The following is a 24,819-nucleotide window of genomic DNA, read 5'->3' on the forward strand; positions in this document are numbered from 1 at the left end:
CCTGGAGCCTGCTTCGGATTCTGTGTCCTCCCCCTCTCTCTGCTCCTCCCCTGCCCATACTCTGTTCTGTCTCTTAAGAAACGTTAAAAAAAAATTTTTTTAAGAGTAAAAAAAAAAAAAGATTCCCTCTCCCTCTGCCCTTCCCCTGCTCACACATGTCCACGTATCTACTCTTTCTCTCGAAAAAAAAAAAAAAAAAAAAAAGAAAAGCCATGTGGGCAAAGGAATAGAAACTGTACATGAAGAAATAACTGAAGGTCATTTGTAAGCAACAGGTTAAATGTATACTATAGAATATTAAAAAGAAGAAAAAAAGAGTATGTAAGCCCTGTAATCAATAGAAGAGTGAGATGTCAAAATCTGCTTGAGTTATCAAGTAAGTTGAACAGGAGAGGAAAGTTTGAGGAAGAAATAAACAATGAGACAAAAGGATGCTAAGTAGTTGTGTTAAAAGAGGGGAAGAACACAGATGAGAAGAATGTATGGACCAAGGGAATGAGATAGTTTGTGACAGCCTAGTGAAACACTTCAAGTAAAGTTAAGTTCTTGGGAGTTCAACTGCAGAGTAGCTGTGAGCTCGCAGAGTACCCTAAGGAGGGCAATTGCTTGGTCAAAGGATGAGTCAACATAACAACTGTGGCAATGGCATTTAGAATAGAAAGGTGGATTGTGCTAGAGGAAGAATACTCCCAAGAGAGGCTATAATAGTTTAGGTGAGAGATGACCATATATTAAAATATAAAGACTCAAACTATGAACCAAACCACAAAGGCTATTCAGAAAATACAGCAATTTATTGAATGGATTCTCTGAACATCAAAGATACTGTAACTTTAATTAAATATGAATTACAGGATAAAATACGTATTACTTTACCTCACAGAATGCCCAGAAAGATCCTCTAAAACGCTATCAGTGTCAAGAGTCTGCTCAAAGTCTTTAACAGAAACTTTGCTACTGGTCCCAGATTTCTTTCCTTGATGAGAGCCACGTTCTGAGCCAGAGTGTACTTTCTCCTCATCAAGAAGTGAGTTCTGAACATTTCCAGTGAGTGAATCCAGCCCTGTAAAGCAAATTTCTTATAAAGCTGATTCCCAATGTTAGAAGCTCCTGAGAAGTAACTGATACCTCGATTTCAACAAAGTAATAAAATGTACAGGTCAGAGTATTTAAAAACTGGCTTATTTTTAAAGTTATTTTTCCGGGCGCCTGGGTGGCTCAGTCAGTTAAGCGTCCGACTTCAGCTCAGGTCACGATCTCGTGGTCCGTGAGTTCGAGCCCTGCGTCGGGCTCTGGGCTGATGGCTCGGAGCCTGGAGCCTGTTTCCGATTCTGTGTCTCCCCCTCTCTCTGCCCCTCCCCCGTTCATGCTCTGTCTCTCCCTGTCTCAAAAATAAAAACAAAAACAAAAATAAAAATAAATAATCTTTAAAAACCGGTTCAAATAACATTTCTCAAGTTAACAGTTTAGTATAGGGACGCCTGGGTGGCGCAGTCAGTTAAGCGTCCGACTTCAGCCAGGTCACGATCTCGCGGTCCCTGAGTTCGAGCCCTGCATCGGGCTCTGGGCTGATGGCTCAGAGCCTGGAGCCTGTTTCCGATTCTGTGTCTCCCTCTCTCTCTGCCCCTCCCCCGTTCATGTTCTGTCTCTCTCTGTCTCAAAAATAAATAAAAAACGTTAAAAAAAATTTTTTTAAAAATAAAAATAACAAAAATAAAAGTTATTTTTCATATATAAAATAAAGTAGTCCATCCTTCTGCTTCCATTTAAGGAGACTGAAGTTTCTTCCATTAATATCCTCCACTTGCTGTTAAAAAATAAATTGTTCTTAAACCAAATGGTAAAAAAAGACAAGCATATTAAGCAAGAATGAAGTACTACCCTATCTCTATGAAAAAGTAACCAAGGAGAAGTTTTTCAAGGATAAAACCCAGGAGTGGGAGAAAAATGGTATCAAATGCCACTGAACTACACAACCATTTTGAAGAATTTACGACAAGAACCACAGACCAGATTCATAAAACTGGTCTTATTCTCTAACTCAGAATAATCTTACTTCTAGGAGTATCTTAAACAGATTATTGAAATAAACACAAATTATGCATGATATTCAATGTACAGCTTTAAAATTTTTTAAATTTCAACCTAAACCTCCAACAACTGCAGAGTTGTCTAAATTACATAGGTAATAGTAACTTGAACATTTAAATAACACTTTGTAATTTAAAATGCATTCCCCATATGTTACTTTATCGCTCTTGTAAACATGTTATGAACTGAATACCATCTGCTCAACTTACTAACGAGGTAACTAGAAATCTGTGAAGCTAAATAACTTGCCGGAGGATACATGATCAAAGACCAGAAATAGGACATAAACACAGGCCTCATGACTTTAAGTCCAGTGCATGTGATGTGTGTGTATCAACAGCAACATGGAGAAGTATTTGTTACATTTAAAAAAGCAGGGAAATGGGGCGCCTGGGTGGCTCAGTCAGTTAACCATCTGACTTTGGCTCCAGTCATGATCTCACAGTTCATGAGTTCGAGCCCTGCATCAGGCCCTATGCTGACAGCTCAGAGCCTAGAGCCTGCTTCTTCGGATTCTGTCTCTCTCTCTCTCTCCCCCTTCCCCTGCTGCACTCTCTTTCTCTGAAAAATAAATAAACATTAAAGAAAGGGTGGGGGGGAATAAGGGGAAAAATGAGGGGCACCCGGGTGGCTCAGCTGGTTAAGTGTCTTGACTTCGGCTCTGGTCATGATCTCAAGCTTCATGAGTTTGAGCCCCACATCACGCCCTGTGTTGACAGCTCAGAGCCCAGAGCTTTCTTCAGATTCTGGGTCTCCCTCTCTCTCTGCCCCTACCCTGCTTGTGCTCTGTCTCTCTCTCTCTCTCTCTCTCTCTCTCTCTCTCTCTCTCTCTCTCTCAAAAATAAACATTAATTAATTAATTAATTACATAAATACATAATAAACAAATAAAAAATGAAAACAACCATAGCATATGAAAAGTATTAAGCCCAACAAGCAATCAAAGAAATGCAAACCACCTCAAATAAGATGCCATTTCTTCATTATTAGATTAGCAAATATTTTTAAGCCCGGAGTGTTATTCAGTACATACAGAAAAGGATACTCATTGGTTTTTTTTTTTTTTTTTTTAATTTTTTTTTTTTCAACGTTTATTTATTTTTGGGACAGAGAGAGACAGAGCATGAACGGGGGAGGGGCAGAGAGAGAGGCAGACACAGAATCGGAAACAGGCTCCAGGCTCTGAGCCATCAGCCCAGAGCCTGACGCGGAGCTCGAACTCACGGACCGCGAGATCGTGACCTGGTTGAAGTCGGACGCTTAACCGACTGCGCCACCCAGGCGCCCCGTACTCATTGTTTTCATGGGAGTGCAAACTGATACATCCTTTCTGGAGGACAACTTAAAAATGCATAAAAATAAATTTTGTTCCCCTTTGACTCCAAAATTTCACCTCATTTGTGGTAATTCATTCTAGGATGCTGTGTAAAGATGTGTACCATGAATTAGATATGCTGATCACATTATCACAAGGGGGGGCTAAAAACACACAAATGATCTAAGGAATTATCAATCAGAATGGACTCTATAATCTAAAACCTATTTATGATCCCTAGGCTAAAAGCAAGCTGCTATACTGGGTATCTCTAATTTTTCCATAATAAAAATGAATTTCTTTTTTCATTTAAATTTATAAATTTAATTATAATTTAATTCACTCATTAATCTTTATTCATTAATTTAATTCTTTATTCTTTGAAAAAAGCACACGATTTAAAAATTGCTCTTGATTTCAACCAACTAGAAACTGTATGCAACAGTCTTTGCAAGAAAGATCTAAACTCCAGCCCATATACACAGAAAATATTTGTCCCTACTTTAAAAGATTGCCAAATGAGAGTATATTTATATATTTTAAAGTTAAATTAAGATAAAAATATTTTCTTATGATTATCACTTTAATCTACCGAGGACTTTCAACCATTATTGAGATTATTTTTGTATGAGCAGGCAGACACTCTTTTTCACCACTAGATGGAGCATACACAACAAAAATTACACTGATTTTAGAACTTGGGTATACAGGAGAAACTAAGTTTTACATGATGCAGTATAAAGTACATTATATAGGGTTTGCTTTTTTTTAAAGGCATTGTAAGAGGGGATTGGGGTAAATGAATTCCACAAAACACTACCTATGTGTCATCTAATTATATTTTAGATCATTTTTAAAACCTTATGAGTATTGCTTATACTCATATTTAATATATCATAATATTTTAAGTTGTATAGTACATTATAGTAGAAGGTAAGGTGGATTTGGGAGCGAGAAGTCATTATCCAGGCTTTACCAACAACTAGCTAGTAACCTTAGGTGACACACTAAGAAAGCAGGAGCGCCTGTGTGGCTCAGTCGGTTATTTGTCCAGCTCTTAATTTTGGCTCAGGTCTTGATCTCATGGTCATGAAATCAAGCCCCACATCCGGCTCTGTGGTGTCAGGCTCTGTGCTGGGCATAGAGCCTACTCAAGATACTTTCTCTCTCCCTCTCCTTCTGCCCCTCTCCCGCACAAGCATGCACATGCATGTTCTCTCTCAAATAAATAAAAAAAAAAACAAAACAAAACAATTGCAAAATAAAAGAACTGAGCAAGTTCAGCACATCCCAAAATGTGTCCAGCTGAATCCAAATACCTAACATGTTGACGGAAGAAACGATTCTGTGAACAAATTTGGAAAATACTTCATACTGCTGCCTCAAGCCTCATCCTAAAATAAATAGCGCATGTTAGCATATTAAATGTGTTGATAAATCCTGTAGGAAAGAAGCTTACTTCACTCTAAAAGCATTCCCAAATTTATGGAACCATGGAGCTCTTTTATATCAGAACACTTCTGAAGCAGCCTATCCGACTGCATCAGTATTTCATAAGAAAAGACAGACACTGGCAAGTGTTGGTAAAATGATGTCTAATGTTCCCACCAAAAACTTTCAGAACAATCTGTTAGAGAGTTACGCTAGGTTAATGATTAAGAAATAATTTCTCCTAGTGCTCTCATATTAGGGGTATAAAGTGGCATTAACTTTCTGAAGGGCTATTTGGCAAAATGTATCCAAATTCCTTTTTTTTTTTAAGTTTATTTATTTTTGGAGAGACAGAGAGAGAGAGAGAGAAAGAGAGAGAGAGAGAGAGATAGAGTGCAAAAGCAAGCGAAGGGCAGAGAGAAGGAGAGACAGCATCCCAAGCAAGCTCTGCAATGTCAGTGCAAGAGCCCGATGCAGGGTTCAAACTCAGAAACTCTGAGATCATGACCTGAACAGAGATCAAGAGTTGGACACTTGGGGCGCCTGGGTGGCGCAGTCGGTTAAGCGTCCGACTTCAGCCAGGTCACGATCTCGCGGTCCGTGAGTTCGAGCCCCGCGTCGGGCTCTGGGCTGATGATGGCTCAGAGCCTGGAGCCTGTTTCCGATTCTGTGTCTCCCTCTCTCTCTGCCCCTCCCCCGTTCATGCTCTGTCTCTCTCTGTCCCAAAAATAAATAAACGTTGAAAAAAAAAATTAAAAAAAAAAAAAAAAAAAAAGAGTTGGACACTAAACCAACTGAGCCACCCAGGCGCCACAAAATATACCCAAGTTCTAAACATGACATACTTCTTGCCCCATTACCTCACTTCTAGGATTTTACCTTACGGGAAAGAACCAGATTAATGCATAAAAATACATTTATAAGGATATTCAATGCAGCAGTGTTCATAATGGAAAAAAGAAATAGAGATTAACCTAAATGTCCAGGAACAGGGAATCTGCTAAATAAATTACAACATATTAAAACAATAAAACATTAGATAGTCATTACAAAGGGTGATCCATATTAACTGACAGAGAAAGGTATCTGTAACCCACTGACAGAACAAAACAGCATGTAAAAAAAAAATGTGATCCCATATATGTAACATCTCCTATTTACATATGCCTACAAATTGTCTGGAAGGAATCTTACTAAAAATCTTAACTTCTTTTACAACTATTCATCCATCTATAATCCTTGATTTTTTATCATTGCAAATGTATTCCTTTTGTATTAAACAAAGGATTTATAATGTTATATATCAAAAAGGCATTGTAATGACAAAAAAATATGAAAACTAATTATGTTTTATCACAAAGAAATGCATCTAACTTCTTATGGAATTAAATTATACCTTTAGATCGCTACCACAAAATGACTGGTAAGAGAAAACATTACCATGTAGAATTCCACTTACATTCTTTTTTTCCTTTCTTCCCTTTAGAAGACGCAGATGAGCGAGATGATGCAGCAGACTGGGCCCCTGACGAGCGCTGGGAGGTAATGTCCACAGAGGACAGGTCATAGGCAGATTTTCTGCTACAATGGTCCTCCTGAAGGCCCACACTGCCAGCTCCGATACTGCCAAAGAACAAGCGATAGTGGTTAAAGAATGACTAAAAAACCCTAAAACCACTAAAACTGTAGATATTTTAAAATCTATTTAATCACAAGGAGAATATAACCATAATCAAAGATAACCTTCCACTTTCCTGTTTTGGTTTCTTACTACCATAATTTTAGATTGTTCCCCGTGGCTTAACTTATTACTGAAAAAAATCTAAGGGAGTTATCTACTGAAGTGAAACCAATAAAAATGGATAATTCAGACACTTAAAAGTCAAAATACAGGGGTGCCTAGGTGGCTCAGTCAGTTGAGCGTCCGACTCTTCGTTTTGGCTTAGGTCATGATCTCATGGTTTGTGGGATCGAGTCTCGCACTGGGTTCCCCACTGACAGCATGGAGCCTGCTTGGAATTCTCTCTCCCTCTCTTTGTCCTTCCCCCACTCGCATGTGCTCTCTTTCTCTAAGTAAATAAACTTTAAAAGAAATTTAATCTTTTCTTTAGAGTTCAAAATTTAAAACTAGACTTTGCCCACTTTAATTTTAATAATACTTACTTTCATTAGTCTAACCAGATAGAACTAATTTTCAAAACATCATCCAATAATTTTATGTGGATTACAATATGTAATTTGTGAAGAATATGGTATTGAATGTGAGTAATTACAGACTACTTTACATGGTAGCAAGATTTAGGAAGGAAATTCTCCCTGGCAAAGTCTGATTCACTCACTATAGGACTGTGTACAAGTAATATAACCTGGATGCTTCAGTTTTCTCTCTATAGCAGGAATAGTAGCAATAATACTTACGACATCAGGCTATTGTAAGAATGAGTTAATACAAGCAAAGTCCCCTCAGTCCTCTCAGTGCCTTGTACATTGTGTCTAATAAATATCAACATTATAACTTTATAGTATAGTTTTATACTATATTATATACTATAGTATCTATTGTATCAATTAGGAATTAATTTAATTAATTGATTAATAATTAATACTATATTAATATGATTAATATAATTTTTCAAAGGCTTGCAAGAGCTTAGACGTTCTCCCAATGAGGAAAAAATAAATACTGATTTACTTGGGATCATGGAGTCAAGGATCTAACGGGTCATCCACAATTCTATCACAGAAAACCATTTCTTAATCCCCTTACATTAGTACACCATGGGATAGTTTCCCAACATCCTCCTCTACCAGGGGTTCGCAGATTGATTTAACAACTTACATTCTGCTTACTATGTGCCAGGCCATGTTCTAAGTACTTTTTATTTCACTGAATATTCATAACATGCTATGAGGCAGGAGCGATTTATTTTCCCTATCTTACAGAGAAGGAAACCGAAGCAGAGAGGGTTAAACAGTATGCCTGAAGACAAACAACTAGTATCAGGAGAGCCAGGATTTCAACCCAGACAGTCTGGATCCAGCCAGAGCCCATGCTCTTAATAAGTACTATGCTATGCAGCCTCTACACTGTGTCTTCAAACAAAGGAAAGTAAGAGTCACACCACAGTTCTCATTTGTAAAGTTTGCTCACTCTTTGGATTTTAGTCCATATTGTCAACATTTTCTTACTTAGGTTCAAGAGCTGATTTTCTTTCTGTCAAAGTCCCACTCCCTGGAGAGGAGACAAAGTCATCTTCATATGAAACACTGCTCACAGGGGTCGTGACGGCATTTAAAGGCCGCGAGGCTGAGGTTCCTCTTTCCAACCTGTCTTCAAACCCTGTCAAAAGTAGTAGTTGAAATATGCTTTAAAACAAAAACAAAACAACTACGAGCAAAGCATTCCACAAGATGGGGATTAACAAAGTGGATTTAGGGAACGTTTTAGTTTGCTTTTATTAGTGCTTCTTTTCAATTTATCTTTATATCTAACAATACATTTTAAACATTTTATTAATGAAATTTGCCAACATACGAGTAGAGAAAATAGCATAATGAAACCAAGGAATCCATCACGCAGCTTCAAGAATTACTTCCTATTCCCTTCATTTCTCACTCCCCTCCCCAGGCTATTTGGAAGCAAGTCCTAAGTAAGATATCATTTCAACTCTAAGTATTTCAGTTTAACTATAAAATCTTAACGAAAATCTAAAAGGATTTAAGAAAAAACACAATTTTCTTACAAAAAAATGCGGGTATTGTTTAAAAAGCATTTTGAGGGGTGTGTGGGGGGCTCAGTCGCTTGAGCATCTGACTTCAACTCAGGTCATGATCTCACAGTTCGTGGGTTCGAGCCCCGTGTCGGGCTCTGTGCTGATAACTCAGAGCCTAGAGCCTGCTTCAGATTCTGTGTCTCCCTCTCTCTCTGTCCCTCCCCAACTCACACTCTGCTCCACCCCCCCAATAAATAAATAAATAGATTTTTAAAAAATTAAAAAATAAAAAGCATTTTGCCTTCATCAAAAATACTTTAAAAATACCCCATACAGAAAGTGTTAATATAGAAATAAGTGTTAAACAAAAGAGACCAACAGCATGTAATAGGCCTGCACAAGATCTTAACTAAGTAGCTAAATACGAATTCTAGAAAAATGCACTGCAATACCCAGTTAAGCCTAAATGAACAGATGAAATCAATTCACTTATCAAATAAGTTGCTCACTGTGTAGAATGGAAATAAAAAACCCACAGATATCAATAGCTGACTTAAGGCTCAGCCTCATTCTCTGAACTGGAAATTCTAAGGTTATGTTAGCATAAAATGAGTAGCATCCACCTACAGTAGAAGAACAGAGAAAGGGATTTGAAGGAATTGAGTCTATCAGGGAGAAGAAAGAAACTTTAGAAGTTAATTGTTTCACAACCCCAATATATAGCTACATTACTGTTCCAAGTCTGAATATTTTTAAAATTAGGTTTAACAAGCAGTAATAGTTTCCATATTAGAAATGTTACTACAGTTGCCCCTCAGTTCTTGACCACTATATTCCCAATGACTCACCAATCACTGTATTAGGAAATACAGTTATTTTCTATCTAAATACATACCCATGGTCACAGAAAACCTAGTGTATATTTGATACATACCTATCCTAAACACCACCTATGAAGTAGACCAAAATTTCTACAACTACCTATCAACTATGGTTCATGACAGTAACAACTAAAAAATGAAATTTTAAAGATTAAATTGTAATACTCTAGTGGAACCTTGCAGATAATTTAGATTAACTTAGACTAATTTAGACAATAAGTCCCCACTATCCTCATAATGAATAATGAAAATTTGTACTTAAGTATTATCTTGTACAGAATTATTAAATGATTTATCTTAACATACAAATAGCACAAGGCTTAGTTATTTTTCTCACCTTTTCCATACAACTGATAGGATTTTGTAAAAATATTAATGACACTATGTGGACTTCCCTTTGCCAATTCTTCCCATGGTCCTTTGCTTTGTGTACCACCTATGTGCCCAAAAAGTGGCAAGAATTTTTCAGCTTCCTTCTGAAATTCTTTGATGGGTTCATAACCATTTCTTTCACCAGCACAAAATTCCTTTTCCTTTAAGATTTCTGCTACCTTCAATGGGGGCTGTCCATCATGGCCTCCCTCTTCTTCAGAGAGACTCCCTTCACTAAGAAGAGGCCCTTCACTGACTGAATCTGTGCTGGAGCCAAGAGACAATTTGGCTTTATCTTGAGAACAAGCTTGCATATCAGAGCTAGAAGAGTCAGTCTGCCTCTTACACAACTGTGCCAGCAGCCCTTCTGGTTTGGGACCGGGGGATCGCATTCTAAACCTTGATATGGCGCTGTGAGGTCTTATCATCTCAGGAAGCTTTTTAAATTCACTAAGGTTGCCTACACCAGGAAGATCGTCATCAAAAGTTGCATGAGATACACAGGTTCCCATCATCTTTTGAATTCGGACAGAGAAAACATCTTCAGTATCCTCTTTCATAGGTGGACTTGGAGCCTTCGTCCAAGATCCATCCTCTTGGGGTGTTCGCTGTACATCATACTCAGTGCTCCATACTGACCCATAGTTAATGTTAGCCCCAGCTAATTTCTTGGCTTCACTTTCAATCCTGCTGGACAGAGAAGCAGCTGTTGCTTTCAAGGCTTCAATACGATCCAGTTTACTTTTATACTGGCTGGCACTAGGTTTTAACAAGGCATCTGGATGAGCAGCTGGTGAGGTCAGATACGGTTGAGGTGTAAAAGTTAATGGCCCTGAGGCCATATTATGATTCTTCCTGGGTGGTAAAATAGATTCAAAATCCTTATTCAAAATTCCTACATGCTCTAGACTCAAGAGATGGGAGAGTAAATTTCCAGCTGTTCCAGCAAGAGGCTGTGGTTGAGAATTATGGACTCGTGGGCTCAATCTGTCAGGCTGCATCCAAGTAGGTTCCATCAGGTCCTTTCTAGAAATGAAAGTCACAGTATGTTAGTTAAGACAGTAACTCATGACTAAGCCACCAGTTTTTTTTTACTTCTTTTTTTTTTCTCGTAAGAGTAACACATACTCACCACCAAAAAAAAAAGGACAGGCAAAGAGGATAAAAAAGACAGCGATCTCTCATAGCTAAACAATGAGAAATAGGCACTATTAATATTTCATTTAGAATTATATCTTTTCCAAACATTTTTCTATGTGTGTGTTGTGTTCTGGCATTGTTATTTTCATAAAAATGGAATGTCATCATGCAAACTGCTTTCTTCAACTAAGACATATTTTTTAAACTATCAATTAAAGAGAAGGCTTTATAACCTTTAAAACTCTATGAACAAAATTCTTTACAACATTGGCTCTACCCCTTCCTTTGAAAATAATGTTATATATGGGGCGCCTGGGTGGCTCAGTCAGTTGAGCGTCTGACTTCGGCTCAGGTCATGATCTCACGGCTCGTGAGTTCGAGCCCCGCGTTGGGCTCTCTGCTGACAGCTCAGAGCCTGGAGCCTGCTTGGGATTCTGTGTGTGTGTGTCTCTCTCTGCCCCTAACCCACTCACATTCTGTCTTTGTCTCTCTCAAAAATAAATAAACATTAAAAAAAAAATTTTTAAATAATGTTATATAAAAGAGAAATGCTTAAGGTTGCTAACTACTAACAGGCATGAGTCATTATTCTAATCAACAAATATTTAATAAATGTTTATGTTTAACACTGTACATACTGAAGAAATAAGGAGATTATTACGATGTCTTTTTTTTCAAGATTTTATTTTTAAGCAATCTCTACATTATAGGGCTAGAACTCATGACCCCAAGATCAAGAGTCACACTCTCCACCAACTGAGCCAGCCAGGCACCCCTATAATTTCATTCTAAAAAAAAAAAAAAAATTAATGAACATCAAACCATGAATACCAATGCAAAACTATGAATACCCATTATGAATATACAATACAGAGAAGGTTGTCCATAAAATAGAGAAACCAAACAAAGATGTCCTAGATGACATTATATAATTCACCTACATTTCCAGACCATGGACATTCTGTATATTTAGAGATATTATAAAAAACAATTAAAGCTCAATGTGAACTATTAAGAAGATACTTATAAAAAATAACTTGAAGTTTTGTCCTTGGTCTTGTCCATTATTTTTAGATGATGACATAAAGATATTCTTATAAAATTCACAGATGACAGAAAGCTAGGATGCATGGCTAATCCAACAAATCAAATTATGATTCAAAGTTATCTGGACAGGCTGCAACCAAACTAGTATGGAGAAATGGGAAGCCTTACAAAGTAAATACAAAAGAATTACCTGGAGGAGGGGAAGCAGAGTGAAAAGAGAACTGAAAAGCATGGAAAGTATGTCACGCAAGGTTTAGTTAGAGGTTGTATAATAGCAATCTTTGGTGTTGAAGGGCTGCTATAAAAAGGGAATGGAGGAAGACCCATGCATAGATTCTATGCCACAAAATATGAAGTGTGAGGTTATTAGGCCTCAAACTAAGCTGGCAGTAATGGGAATACAAAGGAGGTTATAGGGGCACCTGGGTGGCTTAGTCAGTTAAGCATCTGACTCTTGATTTCAGCTCAGGTTATGATCTCACGGTTCATGAGTTTGAGCCCCACATTGGGATCTGTACTGATAGGGAGGAGCCTGCTTGGGATTCCCTCCTTCCCTCTCTCTGTCTCTCTCTCTCTCTCAATATAAATGAATAAACTTTAAAAACAAATGAACAACAAAAAATGAAGTTATAAACATAAAAGATATTGCTAAGTAAAAATCCAAGATCTTTAAATTCAAGTATTTCAATGCCAATTATGTGCCAGGCACTATGTTGATGATAGAGGCACAGGGGAGACAAAAATGGAAAGACTTAATCCAGTTAAGACTAAATCCTTACTCTTTAGTTTCTAAGATCTAGCAGGGATGAGACACTAATAAATAGCTAAACTACAATGTCATAAGTACTAATATAAAGACATATAAAGTTCAATAGAGTGTGGAGAGAAAACAATAAACTCTGCTAGCCAAGGGAAGTGACTTTTGAGCTAGATCTTCAAGGTCTTCAGGGTCAGGTATGTAATTTGGAGTTTTCCACATAGCTAATGAAGAACATGGGGCAAAAAGGGTATGGAAAAGTAATGCCATGCTTCCAAGCATAAAATAACTGAGATATGGTGAGACTACTAACAGAAATGGTGAACCTAAGAAATGGGTAGAGGGATGGTGGAGGCAAAAGATTACATATCTCAAGGTGAAGAAATTTGATATTAAAAAAAAGGAAAGGGGTGCCTGGGTGGCTCAGCTGGTTAGGCATCCAACTCTTGACTTCAGCTCAGGTCACAATCTCACAGTTCGTGGGATCGAGCCCCATGTCAGGCTCTGCACTGACAGTACAGCCTCTCTTCTCTCTCTGCCCCTCCCCTGCTCGTGCATACTTGCTCTCTCTCAAAATAAATAAACATTAAAAAAAAAAAAAAAAAAAAAGGAAAGGAACATGTGCAAGCTAACAATAGTCGATCTGTTTACATCTGATTTGTTTTTAATACTGGCTAACTTGTTTAGAGTTAGAAGGAAACTCAGGAAAGGTAAAACAGGAGACTGAAGCCAGAAGACTATGTCTGACAATAACAATGGGGCTGAGATGAACTGAAGAGTACACCTACTGAAGGTATTCAAATTAAAAAAAAAAAAAACTTTAAAGTTTATTTATGCTTGAAATTTGAAAGGTTATTTACAACTTTAAATAAATCATATGAAACTTATTGGGAGGCAGTGTGTAGAGTGGTTAAAAGCACAGAGTTTCTGGAATCAGACTGAAGTTCAAATCCCTCTCCACCACTAATGTTTTGATCTTGGAGAAAATTAATTAAATTCTAGGCCTCAATTAGCTCTTCTGTAAAATGGGAATAACAATAATGCCCAACTCAAGGAATTACAAGAAGAAATAAGCTAATATATGCAAAGTATGTAGATCAGTGCCTGGAAACTAACAAGTACTCAATAAATGTTAGCTATTCTTATCAGCATTTTTATTCCTTGGGGAGGCAACAGGGTGAAAGGACCACGTATACTGACCCAAATTGGGATGTGATTTGATCTTTATTTGTGCATTCTCACAAAAGAGTTCCAAATGCTTCTCTTCTCAAAATGGTTACTTTAAATTGTTTAAAACCATATAAACTCAAAATCCCCTCAAATTCCATGCATACTTTTTTTTACTTCATTGCAAACAATATATTACAGCAAGAAAAAATATTTTAAGCAAACAAGTAAAATAGTCCTTGATCAGCAATCCAGCCCTTGTTCACGTGTTCATATGCATATCCAAATACAACTTTTGAAAGGGATGATGGATAAAATGGAATGAGTCATCTAAAGAAATTCTGAATAGTAATGGACACAGATGTGCCTTTTGAAAATTATTCACCACAGATCCTTTAAAATATTAACTTCATTGTGATTCATTCATCCAGCAAACGTTTACTGCGTGTTTAGTTCAGAGAAAGTAAGAGTGCTTCCAATCGCAGGATCCCTGGGAGAAACTGACATTTCGGTTGGATATTAAAGGACAGGTAAAAGTGAACAACAGAATCGGGTATGCAGCAAGTACAGATGTACACCATGCTGAAGTATCCACCAGAAGATACTAACCAATTTCTAAATAAACTTCTTGCTCACACAGGAAGGTCAGTCAACAGAATTCACTGAGCTTAGGCCACTATACTAAATTTCATGGAAAGAATCTTAATCATACTTCATTCTCCCCTTTTTACCTTGCAAGAGGCTGTGGAGGTTCTGACAGAGACATGTCACTACTGGAAGATGCACTTAGGGGACGTTCCTGGACTTTGTTTTCTTTGTCAGATTCTCCAGAAGGTTGATACCCTGGTCTGGTCTAGGAGAAAAGGACAGCAAATTCATCTGACCCACATCCCAAAGATATATTCAGGGAGTACATAAGACTAATATTAATTCACTTCAATTTACAAAGATTCATGAAATGTGAGGGCTTTTTTCTCCTAAAATAAAACCAATCCAAATTCAGTTTGTCTTAAAAAGCAGCCATTACAATTAACAGCAAAATTGCATCTGAAATCCAAGAAGGGCACCGAATACTAACTGTGTAATTTGAAGGAAATAATACTCTTCCTAAACCTCAGTTTTTTTGTCTAGAAATAGTAATAGTACTTACCTTCTCAGAGTTGTGAGGATTTAGTGAAGCTTTACCCTATAAACCTTTAACACAGTCTGTGGTAGGTACATGGCACGTACTGAATGTTATTCTTAAAACAAGAGCAATACTCGTAAAATCATCACATACAATAGGATATTCTCTAGGTTCCGCACAGATCACAAAACTAGGCTTTTATGAACATCATCTAACTTTATGCTCAGTAACACAGTGAAAAGTAGGCAAGGATGGAACTAACAACAATGACGAGCTGAACAGAGATCAGGAACACTCACTCTAGGAAATGCTAAACTGAGCACTTCTTTCTAATCATATTTATCAAATCACTCTTCACACACAATAAGTTTCATGAAAAGATCATCATTATTAAATACCGTCTGGGCGTCTGTCTGAATATTCGAAATGATGGCAACAAAGTGGTGAATAAGGTTTTTCCAATCATGACTTACTTCCCTTTGTATTTCTGACACTACTATTACCTGCGTTTCCTGTGTGACATGTTGGTGAGGCGGCTCTTCAAGCAAGGTCTTTTCTAGTAGCAATTTGGAGTAAGTTTCCTGCAGTCGCCTGGTTACTGATGGCTCAGAAGGAGGCACATTTTTGACTTTAGTAAAGGCTTCTTTCTGTTTCCGATAGAGCTCCTGTAATCGTTTGTTCTTTTGCTCGGTGGCCTCCTTTTGAGCCTTCTTCTCTTCATTTTGCTTCCTCTTCCTTTCCTCCTGCTGTCTAACAATGTACTGCCGTACCTCATCTGTGTCATAGTGGCGCTTTTTGGAAATAACAGGGGGATCTTCATTAGCTGTTATTTTGTCAGGTTTTCTTTTTACTGGGCTGTGACTCCTAGGAGCTTGTACTGGTGCTGATGACTTCGGATTCTGTAACTCTCCTATTTCTTGCCTTGCAGCCTGAACTGTAGAATCCAGCTGTAGGTCATCAAGAATTCCACGAATTTCAAGAGGTAAAAAGTCCTTATTTAAGGCAGTACTGTCCTCCTGTTTATTATCTGGAAGAGATGGAGCTAATTTCTTTGTATTAGTCTCAGACCGAGCTCTACTTCTCGAACGTTCTGAGTTTCGTGGAAGATGTCTATGCGAAACATCCAATCTAGGATCAGATTCTGCTCTTCCAATATGACCCCCTGCAAAATATGAACTGTTAGCAATGTATGAAAATCCTAAATTCATTCCTAAGATTTACTGCAGTAAGGACAAAATTAGGGAATGTTCCTTTATTCTAAACTCAAATTCAAGTATCTGATAAAGTTGTTTAAAGACTATAATAGAAGGAAAGAAAAACACCTTTTTTAGAGGAGAATAATTTCAATCTTTTAAAAAACTAGACTTCCAGTGTGCCTGGGTGGCACAGTCAGTTAAGTGTCCAACTTGTGATTTCAGCTCAGGTCATGACCTCATGGTTCGTGAATTCAAGCCCCAGGTCGGGCTTTGCACTGACAGTGTGGAGCCTGCTTGAGATTCTCTCTCTCTCCCTCTCTCTGCCTCTCCCCTGCTTACTCTCTCTCAAAAATAAATAAATAAACTTAAAAAAAAAGACAACAACTATACTTCCTTGGCATTTAAACAACGCATTTTTAATATTTCTAAAATAAAGACAAATCTATTGTTGATGTGAATATTTAAGTATTAATAGAGAATTATTATTTCTCTCCCATGTACATATTTAATATTACTATCTCTTTCCATCCCCAAACCATCAAATCAGGAGTTCAAAACCCAACAATGTTTAGCTGCCACAACTCTCCAATGAATAACAGAAAAAAAATTAAATAGATAGAAAAACAATCATTTTAAAATCTAAATGCTTATTGACATGGCTTGATTTTAAACCAAGAATGCATATGAGTTTATTTATAAGCTAGTGAAAGTAAAGAGGAGTAAATACAAAGTATATATTGATTTCTATATCCCAAATTATAGTTGTGATTGCATTTCTTACTGAATCCATTCCAGAAGCTCAAATTAATTAAAGCAAATTTCGTTCCTGAAAAGGAAAGCTGGCCTGTAGTTAACTTATGTTTCATTTCCCAAAATTAGTGTTCATGAAACAAGTAACTAGTTATCTCAAAGAGCATTTAAGATACTTCACAAAGAGAAAAGTAATGGACTTGAGGGTCAAACCAAAGAGTTTTAGATTCTAGATCAAATTTTGCCACCCACTGAATATATACCCTGAGAAAAAAAATCACTTCTCTCTCAGGGCCTGTTTCCTAATCTGTCAAATAAAAAAAGCCAATATTATGAATGTCTGCCTATGTTTGTGTAGAGAAAGACAAATCGGACTTAGTCTCTTAAGGTCCCTAAAAGTCTAGTAAAACCTAATTAAATGATGCTTTTCTATGTAGCTGGCAGCTAAATGTAATTAACATAACAAATAGAACCCTTAATAAAAGTCATCATAAAATCTATATATGGAATTATCCACAGACAAGCCCGATAGAACAGTTCTTCTTTTTTGAGCTACATTCACAATTATAAACCAAATTCCGAAAGCATTCTCAAGAGTACTTTCACCTTCTCTACGTACTTATACAAGCAATCTTTAATTGCTTTTCTCAACAATTTTAATTACTGAAACAATTTAATTACTCACCAGATTTAGTAGTTCTTTCTCTTCCACTTCTGTCACTTGATGCTGTTCTTCGCTCTTTTTGCTCCAATCTGGGCGCAGGCCCCAGAATCTTCTTTACTAATTTTTGTCCATCTCGCCAAGAAGATGTACTTATCAGACGACTGCTACCTAAAAAAATATATACATACACATACCGGGTTGAATTTAAAACTTCAAGTGTATCTACTCAACCATACAGGTTTTGTAATTAATCTTATGCTGATCTTATGCCAAAGTCAGAGGGTTTACAACCTAATTTTTAACCCAATGTCCCCCAAATTAATTAGCAGTTTGTTTAAATCTTGATTTATCCACACATCTCAAATAAGTATAAAATGCTATGGACATGGGGCACCTGGGTGGCTCTCCATCAGTTGAGTATCCGACTTCGGCTCAGGTCATGAGCTCATAGTTTGTGAGTTCGAGCCCCACGTCAGGCTCTGTGCTGACAGCTCAGAGCCTGGAGCCTGCTTCGGATTCTGTGTCTCCCTCTCTCTCTGCTCCTCCCCTGCTCACATGCTGTCTCTCTCTCAAAAATAAATAAAGATTTAAAAAAAATTGAAAAAAAAATGCTTTGGACGTTAAGTACCAAACATTAATGATTCTTGAATCCTCAAGAAGCAGAGCACTGAATTCAACAGTTTGGGCACACAACAAAAAACATATCTTAAGTATAGTAAGTGTTTGGTTTACCAAAGGTACCTGGCACATAGTAAAGTGTATGTCTGCTGAATGAACAAATGACTTCAGCTAAGCGTAGGAAAAAAATCCCAAGAAACATGTCACAGTTGCAAGTGATTACTGTTAAGGGAATGGTATTATAAGGAATTTCACATTATATTTTATACATACATAGTAGAACTGTACATTACTTTTCTATGCATAAAACAATGACACTCACAAAGCAAACATCGCCAACAGTATAAACTGCCCTCATTATAAAAGTTCATGAAAGTATGGTCCAATAAACACAGCTGTTAAGAGAAAAACTCTTCATTTACTACTTTCAGACTGTAAAAAAATTAAAATTAGATCATCATACACCAACACAGGTGGAGTACTGTGTGGCTATTGCAAATTATAATTTCCATAAGAAATAAGAAAAAAGTTCTGGTGGTACAATGCTAAGAAAAAAAGACAAAATGTTATGTATGCAATGATTACATCACCTACTATTATGATTTTTAAACTACTGTAAGGAAATAAACAAAACACTAGTACTTTAAGTGAGGGTAGTGGTTTTCTGTTTTCTTCATTTTTCAAGCTTTCTGTAATGCTATTTTATTGCATTTGTAATAAAGGACATCCAATTTAGAGTTCTTTTAAAAAGGCTTCAATTTAAAAGTTTCAATTAAACCGCAGTTTTAATAAAACATCTAGTATTAAGAAACATGAATTATGAATCAGTGTTTACTTTTTAAGTGTTTCTGCACCTTGTTACTAACCTTAAGCGATCTAAAATGTTTAAAAGGCTTTAAGTCTACTGTTCAATCTATTTATAAGAAACTATGTTCTTAGGCAAAATGAAAGAACAGGCTTCTCTTGGAGTACAGCTTCTCTTGATTTCTGAATCAAAAGCAAGCAACCATGAATATACTGGGTAGTTATTTATAAATGTTGGCTTCTGAATATGCTGTGTGGTTATTTCTAAATTCTGGCTTTCTAGAATAGTCTCACTGCAGTCGCTGGTGGTAAAAGGGACTTTCAGTTATTGATAAACTATTAACACAGCTTTAGCACATTTAATGATTCTCTGTCAGTCACTGCACAGTGCATACATGGGAATTAGTCTACCACAAAACTGGAAAAACACAATCCAAGATCAGTGTTTACAAGTTACAATGGTCCCAGTGCTTCATTTCAAACTATGCCCCTGGCAAGAGTATTACATAATACCACATAAAAATAACACTTTGACATATTTTTTAATGTAAAAATTAGCTTAGTTTGTGTTCAGATAATTCACGTTCTTATAAAATTTTGATTTGTATATAGTCAGGGTCATTCTGACATCTAGAGGTTAACAATGGGTGTCACAAAATCTGTTACTTCACATTCCATAGATTAGTCTATGATCAGAAAAACAAGTGTCTGGTTAAAAACCAGTGCCTCTGGGGCACCTGGGTGGCTCAGTCAGTTGAGCGTCCAACTCTTGATTTCAACTCAAGTCAAGATCTCATGGTTCGTGACATCGAGCCCCTTGGGATTCTATCTCCCTCTCTCTCTCTCTCTCTCTCTCTCTGCTCCTCCTCCATTCGTTCTCTCTCTCTCTCTCTCTCTCCCTCTTAAAATACATAAACTTAAAATACATATTTTAAAAAAAAAAACACCAGTGCCTCATCACTCCTGCTCCATGTTCCTATAATTCCCTATCATACATTAGTCACATTCTATTGTAACTGTGTATCTACTATCTACTGTTTTCCTGACCAGATTATAAATTCCAAGAGGGTAGGGGCCATGTGCATCCTGCTTACCACTGTATTGCCTAAGCTTAGTATAGCACAGGGCGTCACATGTATAAAGTGCTCAAAAATATCTGCATAATGAATGAATGAATGATTGATTCTGAATGTCTCCAAACTGAAAGTGACAAATTCTCAACTTCCTCCACTCTCTCAGGCCAAATTACTCACTAACATAAATATGACAGCTAAATAACCATTTTCAATATACCAGAAATAATAATTATTATTAATGGAATCATACCTAACATTTGGGTGCTTACCATGTGCCAAATACTACATACTGAATGCTTTTAGGTATTAATTATTTTAGTTTTCACAACAACCCTGTGAGAAAAATACTACTGCTTTCCCATTTTACATACGGGGAAACCAAGGGACACTAAAATTAACTTACTCACCAAAAGAACAAAGCTAGACATAACAGAACAGAACAGGTTATAAATGCAGGCAACCTAGACTAGGCCTGAAGTGTTAATACTACAAAACTAGGGAATTCTCTTTTTCTCAGTCCTGATCTATTTAGAGTCTGGCCTGACCAGTATTGGCATGGACTGTTGTATTTTTCTCATGCAACATTTATTCTCTTTTGAGAGTAAGTGAAGGGATGTAGTGACAGTCATAGGCAATCCCTTTATATATAAAAGTTTACTACATAAAAATCATTACCTGTAATCTGGTTAATTTCTATTAAAAATAATGATTAAACAATTGGGCTGGGGAGATATGTTTACTATTATGGTGAACATAAGGTTTCATGAGTACATACATATGTGAAAACTCATCAAACTAACATTCTAAATATGTACAGCTTATTCTATATCAACTATACCTCAATAAAACATGTATGCAAAATAATGATATATAAAATGTACTGAATTTTTCTATGTGCCAAACAATGAAAACATCTGGTTAACAAGTATTTATTTCCAGCGCACCTGGGTGGCTCAGTCAGTTTGGCATCCAACTTTTGATTTTGGCTCAGGTAATGATCTCACAGTTTGTGAGTTCGAGCCCCATGTCAGGCTCCTGCTGACAGTGAAGCCTGCTTGGGATTCTCTCCCTCTCTTTCTGTCCCTCCCCCATGCATGCGCTCTTTCTCTCTTTCTCAAAATAAATAAACTTAAAAAAAAAAAAACCACTTATTTCCATATAGAATGCCACTTCAGTATTATGTAATGGGGATGGGCATAATATTGAGAACACCAACCTGTTTTGCCTTCTGGACTTGATAACTGTGTTACCTTTTGGACTTTTCGCACTGGCTTGACCACTTTTTTCTCTTTACTTTTTTCAGCAGGTTTCTCTTTCATAGAGATATCATCTGAAAAGCAGAAACACTTATAGCAAACATTATAATGATTCCTACCCACCCATTCATCCTCTTCCCAGTAAGAAAAATCAGCATAAAGCATGGTTCAAGTAGGGGGGAAAAAATCTTCGCTGAGGCTACTTCTGTGACCCATAAGCTACCAATGCCAACTCCTCTTATGGAAAGGTCTAAAGATTACCACTAACTACCCCTACAGTTTGAGTTCTCAGTTTTCATTTTTTGTTTTTCATTTTTGCTTTGTTTTGTTGTTGTGTTGTTTTGCTGTTGTTGTTGTTTTCCAGAAAACCCTCGAAAAATTTTCCTCATTTTCACAATTTCACAAACTGGAAAAAGTTACAAAAGTAATGCTTTCCAAGCCAGGATTGGATCATTTATAGACTCTCACAGGTGAGTACTTTCACAGATTCTTATTTCATTTAAAAATTCCTACATATCTGAGATATTCATGAACTTCCAGAATAAAACTTCATAAAATAATATTCCCAAATATTAACCCTTTTATGGTTATGCTCGTGAAATATGTCAAGCCATTTCACATATAAATTACTACTCACTAATTTTTTTAAATTCCAATCTGGGGAAACAGACTAGCTATACATATAAACTTGAAAATCAACCTCAATTACAGATCTGAAGCAATGTAAACTTTAAAACACATATAGAGCTCTGCACTCTGAACAGAGTGGAAGTGTGAGTCAAAGGTCCTAAAGAAACAGCAAGCAGCAAGCAGACCAGTGTCCGTGAAATGAACACAGAGTAGAGAGAACCACGGTCAGAGACATAACTGAGGGCCAGATTGTGTGGGGCTTTACGAGTCACTGAAAGAGCTTCAGGTTTTACTTAAGAATGAGATCGAGAGGTTTTTGGAAGTTTTAGGGCAAAGGAGTGATATGATCTAAACTAAATCTTAACAAGCTTACTCTAGCAGTTGTGATGATAACGGGCTTACTAGAAGGACAGAAGCAGGAAGACCAATGAGAGGGCTATTGCAATAATCCACACAAGAGACTGATGGTGGCTTGGACCTAGGTAGTAGTGAAATGTAAACTTTAAAATACATATAGAGCTCTGCTCTTTCTCTGGAGAAAGGTGGTGAGGTGGAGAAAGTGGTTATATTTTAGATATATTTTGAACAACATGAAACATAAGGTCTGAGAGAAATAGAGGAGTCAAGGATGACTCAAGATCTGGGGCCTGAAGTAGAAAGATAGAATTAACAGAGATAGAGGGACTACCAAAGGAGTAGGTTTAAGGGGGTATCATGACCCCATTTAGTTAGCTCCATTTTGGATTTATTAAGTTTGAGAAATCCATTATATATCCAAAGGGAGAGGTAGAGTTAGCAGTTGGATACAAGTCTGAGTGCAGAGGAAAAGTCTGGGCCAGAGACATAAATTTGGGAATCAACGGCAACAGAAAATATTTGAAGTTCTGAGACTAGACGAGCCTGCCTAGAGTGCACATAAATAAACGGTAGTAGTAGCAGTAGTAGTAAGGGAAGAAAAAGAAAAAAGAGAGAGAGAGAGGAAGAGAAGAGAAAAGAAAGGAAAAAAAAAGGATAGACAGACCCAAGTACTGAGCCCTGGGCATGACTATGTTCAGATATCAGGGAGTTAATTAGGTAAAAAAAAAAATCTGAAAAAGAGTAGCTAGACTCAGGAGGAAAACCAAACACTTAAGGAACCCTAGATGTCAAGTGAAGCATTTCAAGAAAGAAGTAATCTATCATGTCTAATGTCGCAGGGAGATCAAGATGACAACTGAGAATCAAACACTGGATTTAGCAATGTGGAAGTCACTGATGACCTTGACATTAGCAGTCCACAGAGAAGGCGGAGCAAAACCCAAATAGAAAAGGGTTCAAGAGTGAAAGGGAGGAGAAAAACCGGAGACAATGAGTATAAGGCAACTTTCTGAAGTTGTGCCACAAATAGGAGAGAAACAAGGCAATAACTGAAGAGAGTAGGGCCAAAAGCAGCATTCTTTTATGATGGCTGAGATAACAGCATGTTAGCAAACAGTCTGTTGATGGGCATGACCTTGAGGAGAGGGAAAATTTGATGATGCCAAAGAAAGGAAATAAGGACAAAGTGATGTCTTTAAACTTTTACAAGAGTAAATGGAACCTAAAACACACGTAGATGGGTCAGTCCTAGCTAGAAGCTAATGGACAGAGTTCAACCACCATGAACGAGAAGGCAGTCTTACTAGACAGACTTTTTTTTTTAATGTTTAGTTTTAAGAGAGAGAGATAGCATGAGCAGAGGGAGGGGCAGAAAGAGAGGAGGACAGAGGATCCAAAGTGGGCTCTGTGCTCACAGCAGCAAGCCCCACATGGGGCTTGAACTTACAAATGCTGAGATCACGACCTGAGCCAAAGGTGGACGCTCAAACAACTGATCCACCCAGGTGCCCCAACAGACAGACCCTTTTTTTTTTTTTAAGTTTATTTATTTATTTTGAGAGGGACAGAGAAAGCACGAGCAGGGTAGGGGCAGAAAGAGAGGGAGAATTCTAAGCAGGCTCCGCGTGGTCAGCACAGAGCCTGACATGGGCTGAAAACCATAAGTCATAAAACCACAAGATCATGACTTGAGCTGAAATCAAGAGTTGGATAACAACCAACTGAGCTACCCAGGCACCCCCAGGCAGACTTCTTAAAGAATTCATTGACATACATCATTCTACTGGTCTGTAAAGATACTGACCTATAGAGGTATATTATTATTATCCCTCTTTTACAGATGAGAAAAACACAGGTAGTATATATATAAGTAATAAGAGGCAGAGCAAGAATTTGAACCCTTGTAAGCTAATTCCAAAATCTTTACTCATAACGATTACATTATACTCCTTTTCCATCTCAGGAAAAAAAGAAAAAAAACCTGAATACACTGTCCCAATAATAATACTAGGAAAACTGGACTGGACACTTACTACCACAAAATATATTAGCAAAATCTCTATGGGGGCTTAGTAGAAAAATCTCAGGCTGTAGAGTCAGACAGAGTTGGCTTTGAATTTTGGCTTCCATTCTCAACTACTCTATCTATAGACACAAACTTGGGGGAAATTACTCAGTAAGCCTCCATTTCCACAACTGTAAAACAAAAGTACAGAAGACTACGAATGCATCATCTTACCCCAAATTGCACTAAGCATTCCATAACATTACAGTATCACCTTCCCATTTCCCTCTTCAACCTTCCGTAAATTCCTCCTATTTCCAATTCTCTAAATGTATTCCGTTCCTATAACGTTGATTTTTCTTTCTGCATTTTGCCCTCATGGTAGTATCATCTTATCTGCTGCCTACCAAATTACTGACCATC

The 24,819-nt window shown here is 37.2% G+C and overlaps 1 protein-coding gene across 3 annotated transcripts in view; it reads right to left on the bottom strand.

Moving 5' to 3' along the window:
* Positions 1 to 24,819, bottom strand: part of CEP350 (centrosomal protein 350) — a 158,007-nt gene that overhangs the window by 93,181 nt on the left and 40,007 nt on the right. For all 3 annotated transcript variants that reach the window (XM_047840249.1, XM_047840247.1, XM_047840250.1), the window contains exons 8-15: positions 21,365 to 21,478; positions 17,672 to 17,818; positions 15,544 to 16,202; positions 14,646 to 14,767; positions 9,769 to 10,829; positions 8,027 to 8,177; positions 6,297 to 6,460; positions 877 to 1,063 (exon numbers count right to left, since the gene is read on the bottom strand). In XM_047840249.1, the coding sequence (XP_047696205.1) occupies positions 877 to 1,063; positions 6,297 to 6,460; positions 8,027 to 8,177; positions 9,769 to 10,829; positions 14,646 to 14,767; positions 15,544 to 16,202; positions 17,672 to 17,818; positions 21,365 to 21,478 (2,605 nt within the window). The remainder of the gene's footprint in view (positions 1 to 876; positions 1,064 to 6,296; positions 6,461 to 8,026; positions 8,178 to 9,768; positions 10,830 to 14,645; positions 14,768 to 15,543; positions 16,203 to 17,671; positions 17,819 to 21,364; positions 21,479 to 24,819) is intronic.

This window comes from Prionailurus viverrinus, chromosome F1 (assembly GCF_022837055.1).
Source record: "Prionailurus viverrinus isolate Anna chromosome F1, UM_Priviv_1.0, whole genome shotgun sequence".
In the NCBI taxonomy this organism is placed as follows: Eukaryota; Metazoa; Chordata; class Mammalia; order Carnivora; family Felidae; genus Prionailurus; species Prionailurus viverrinus.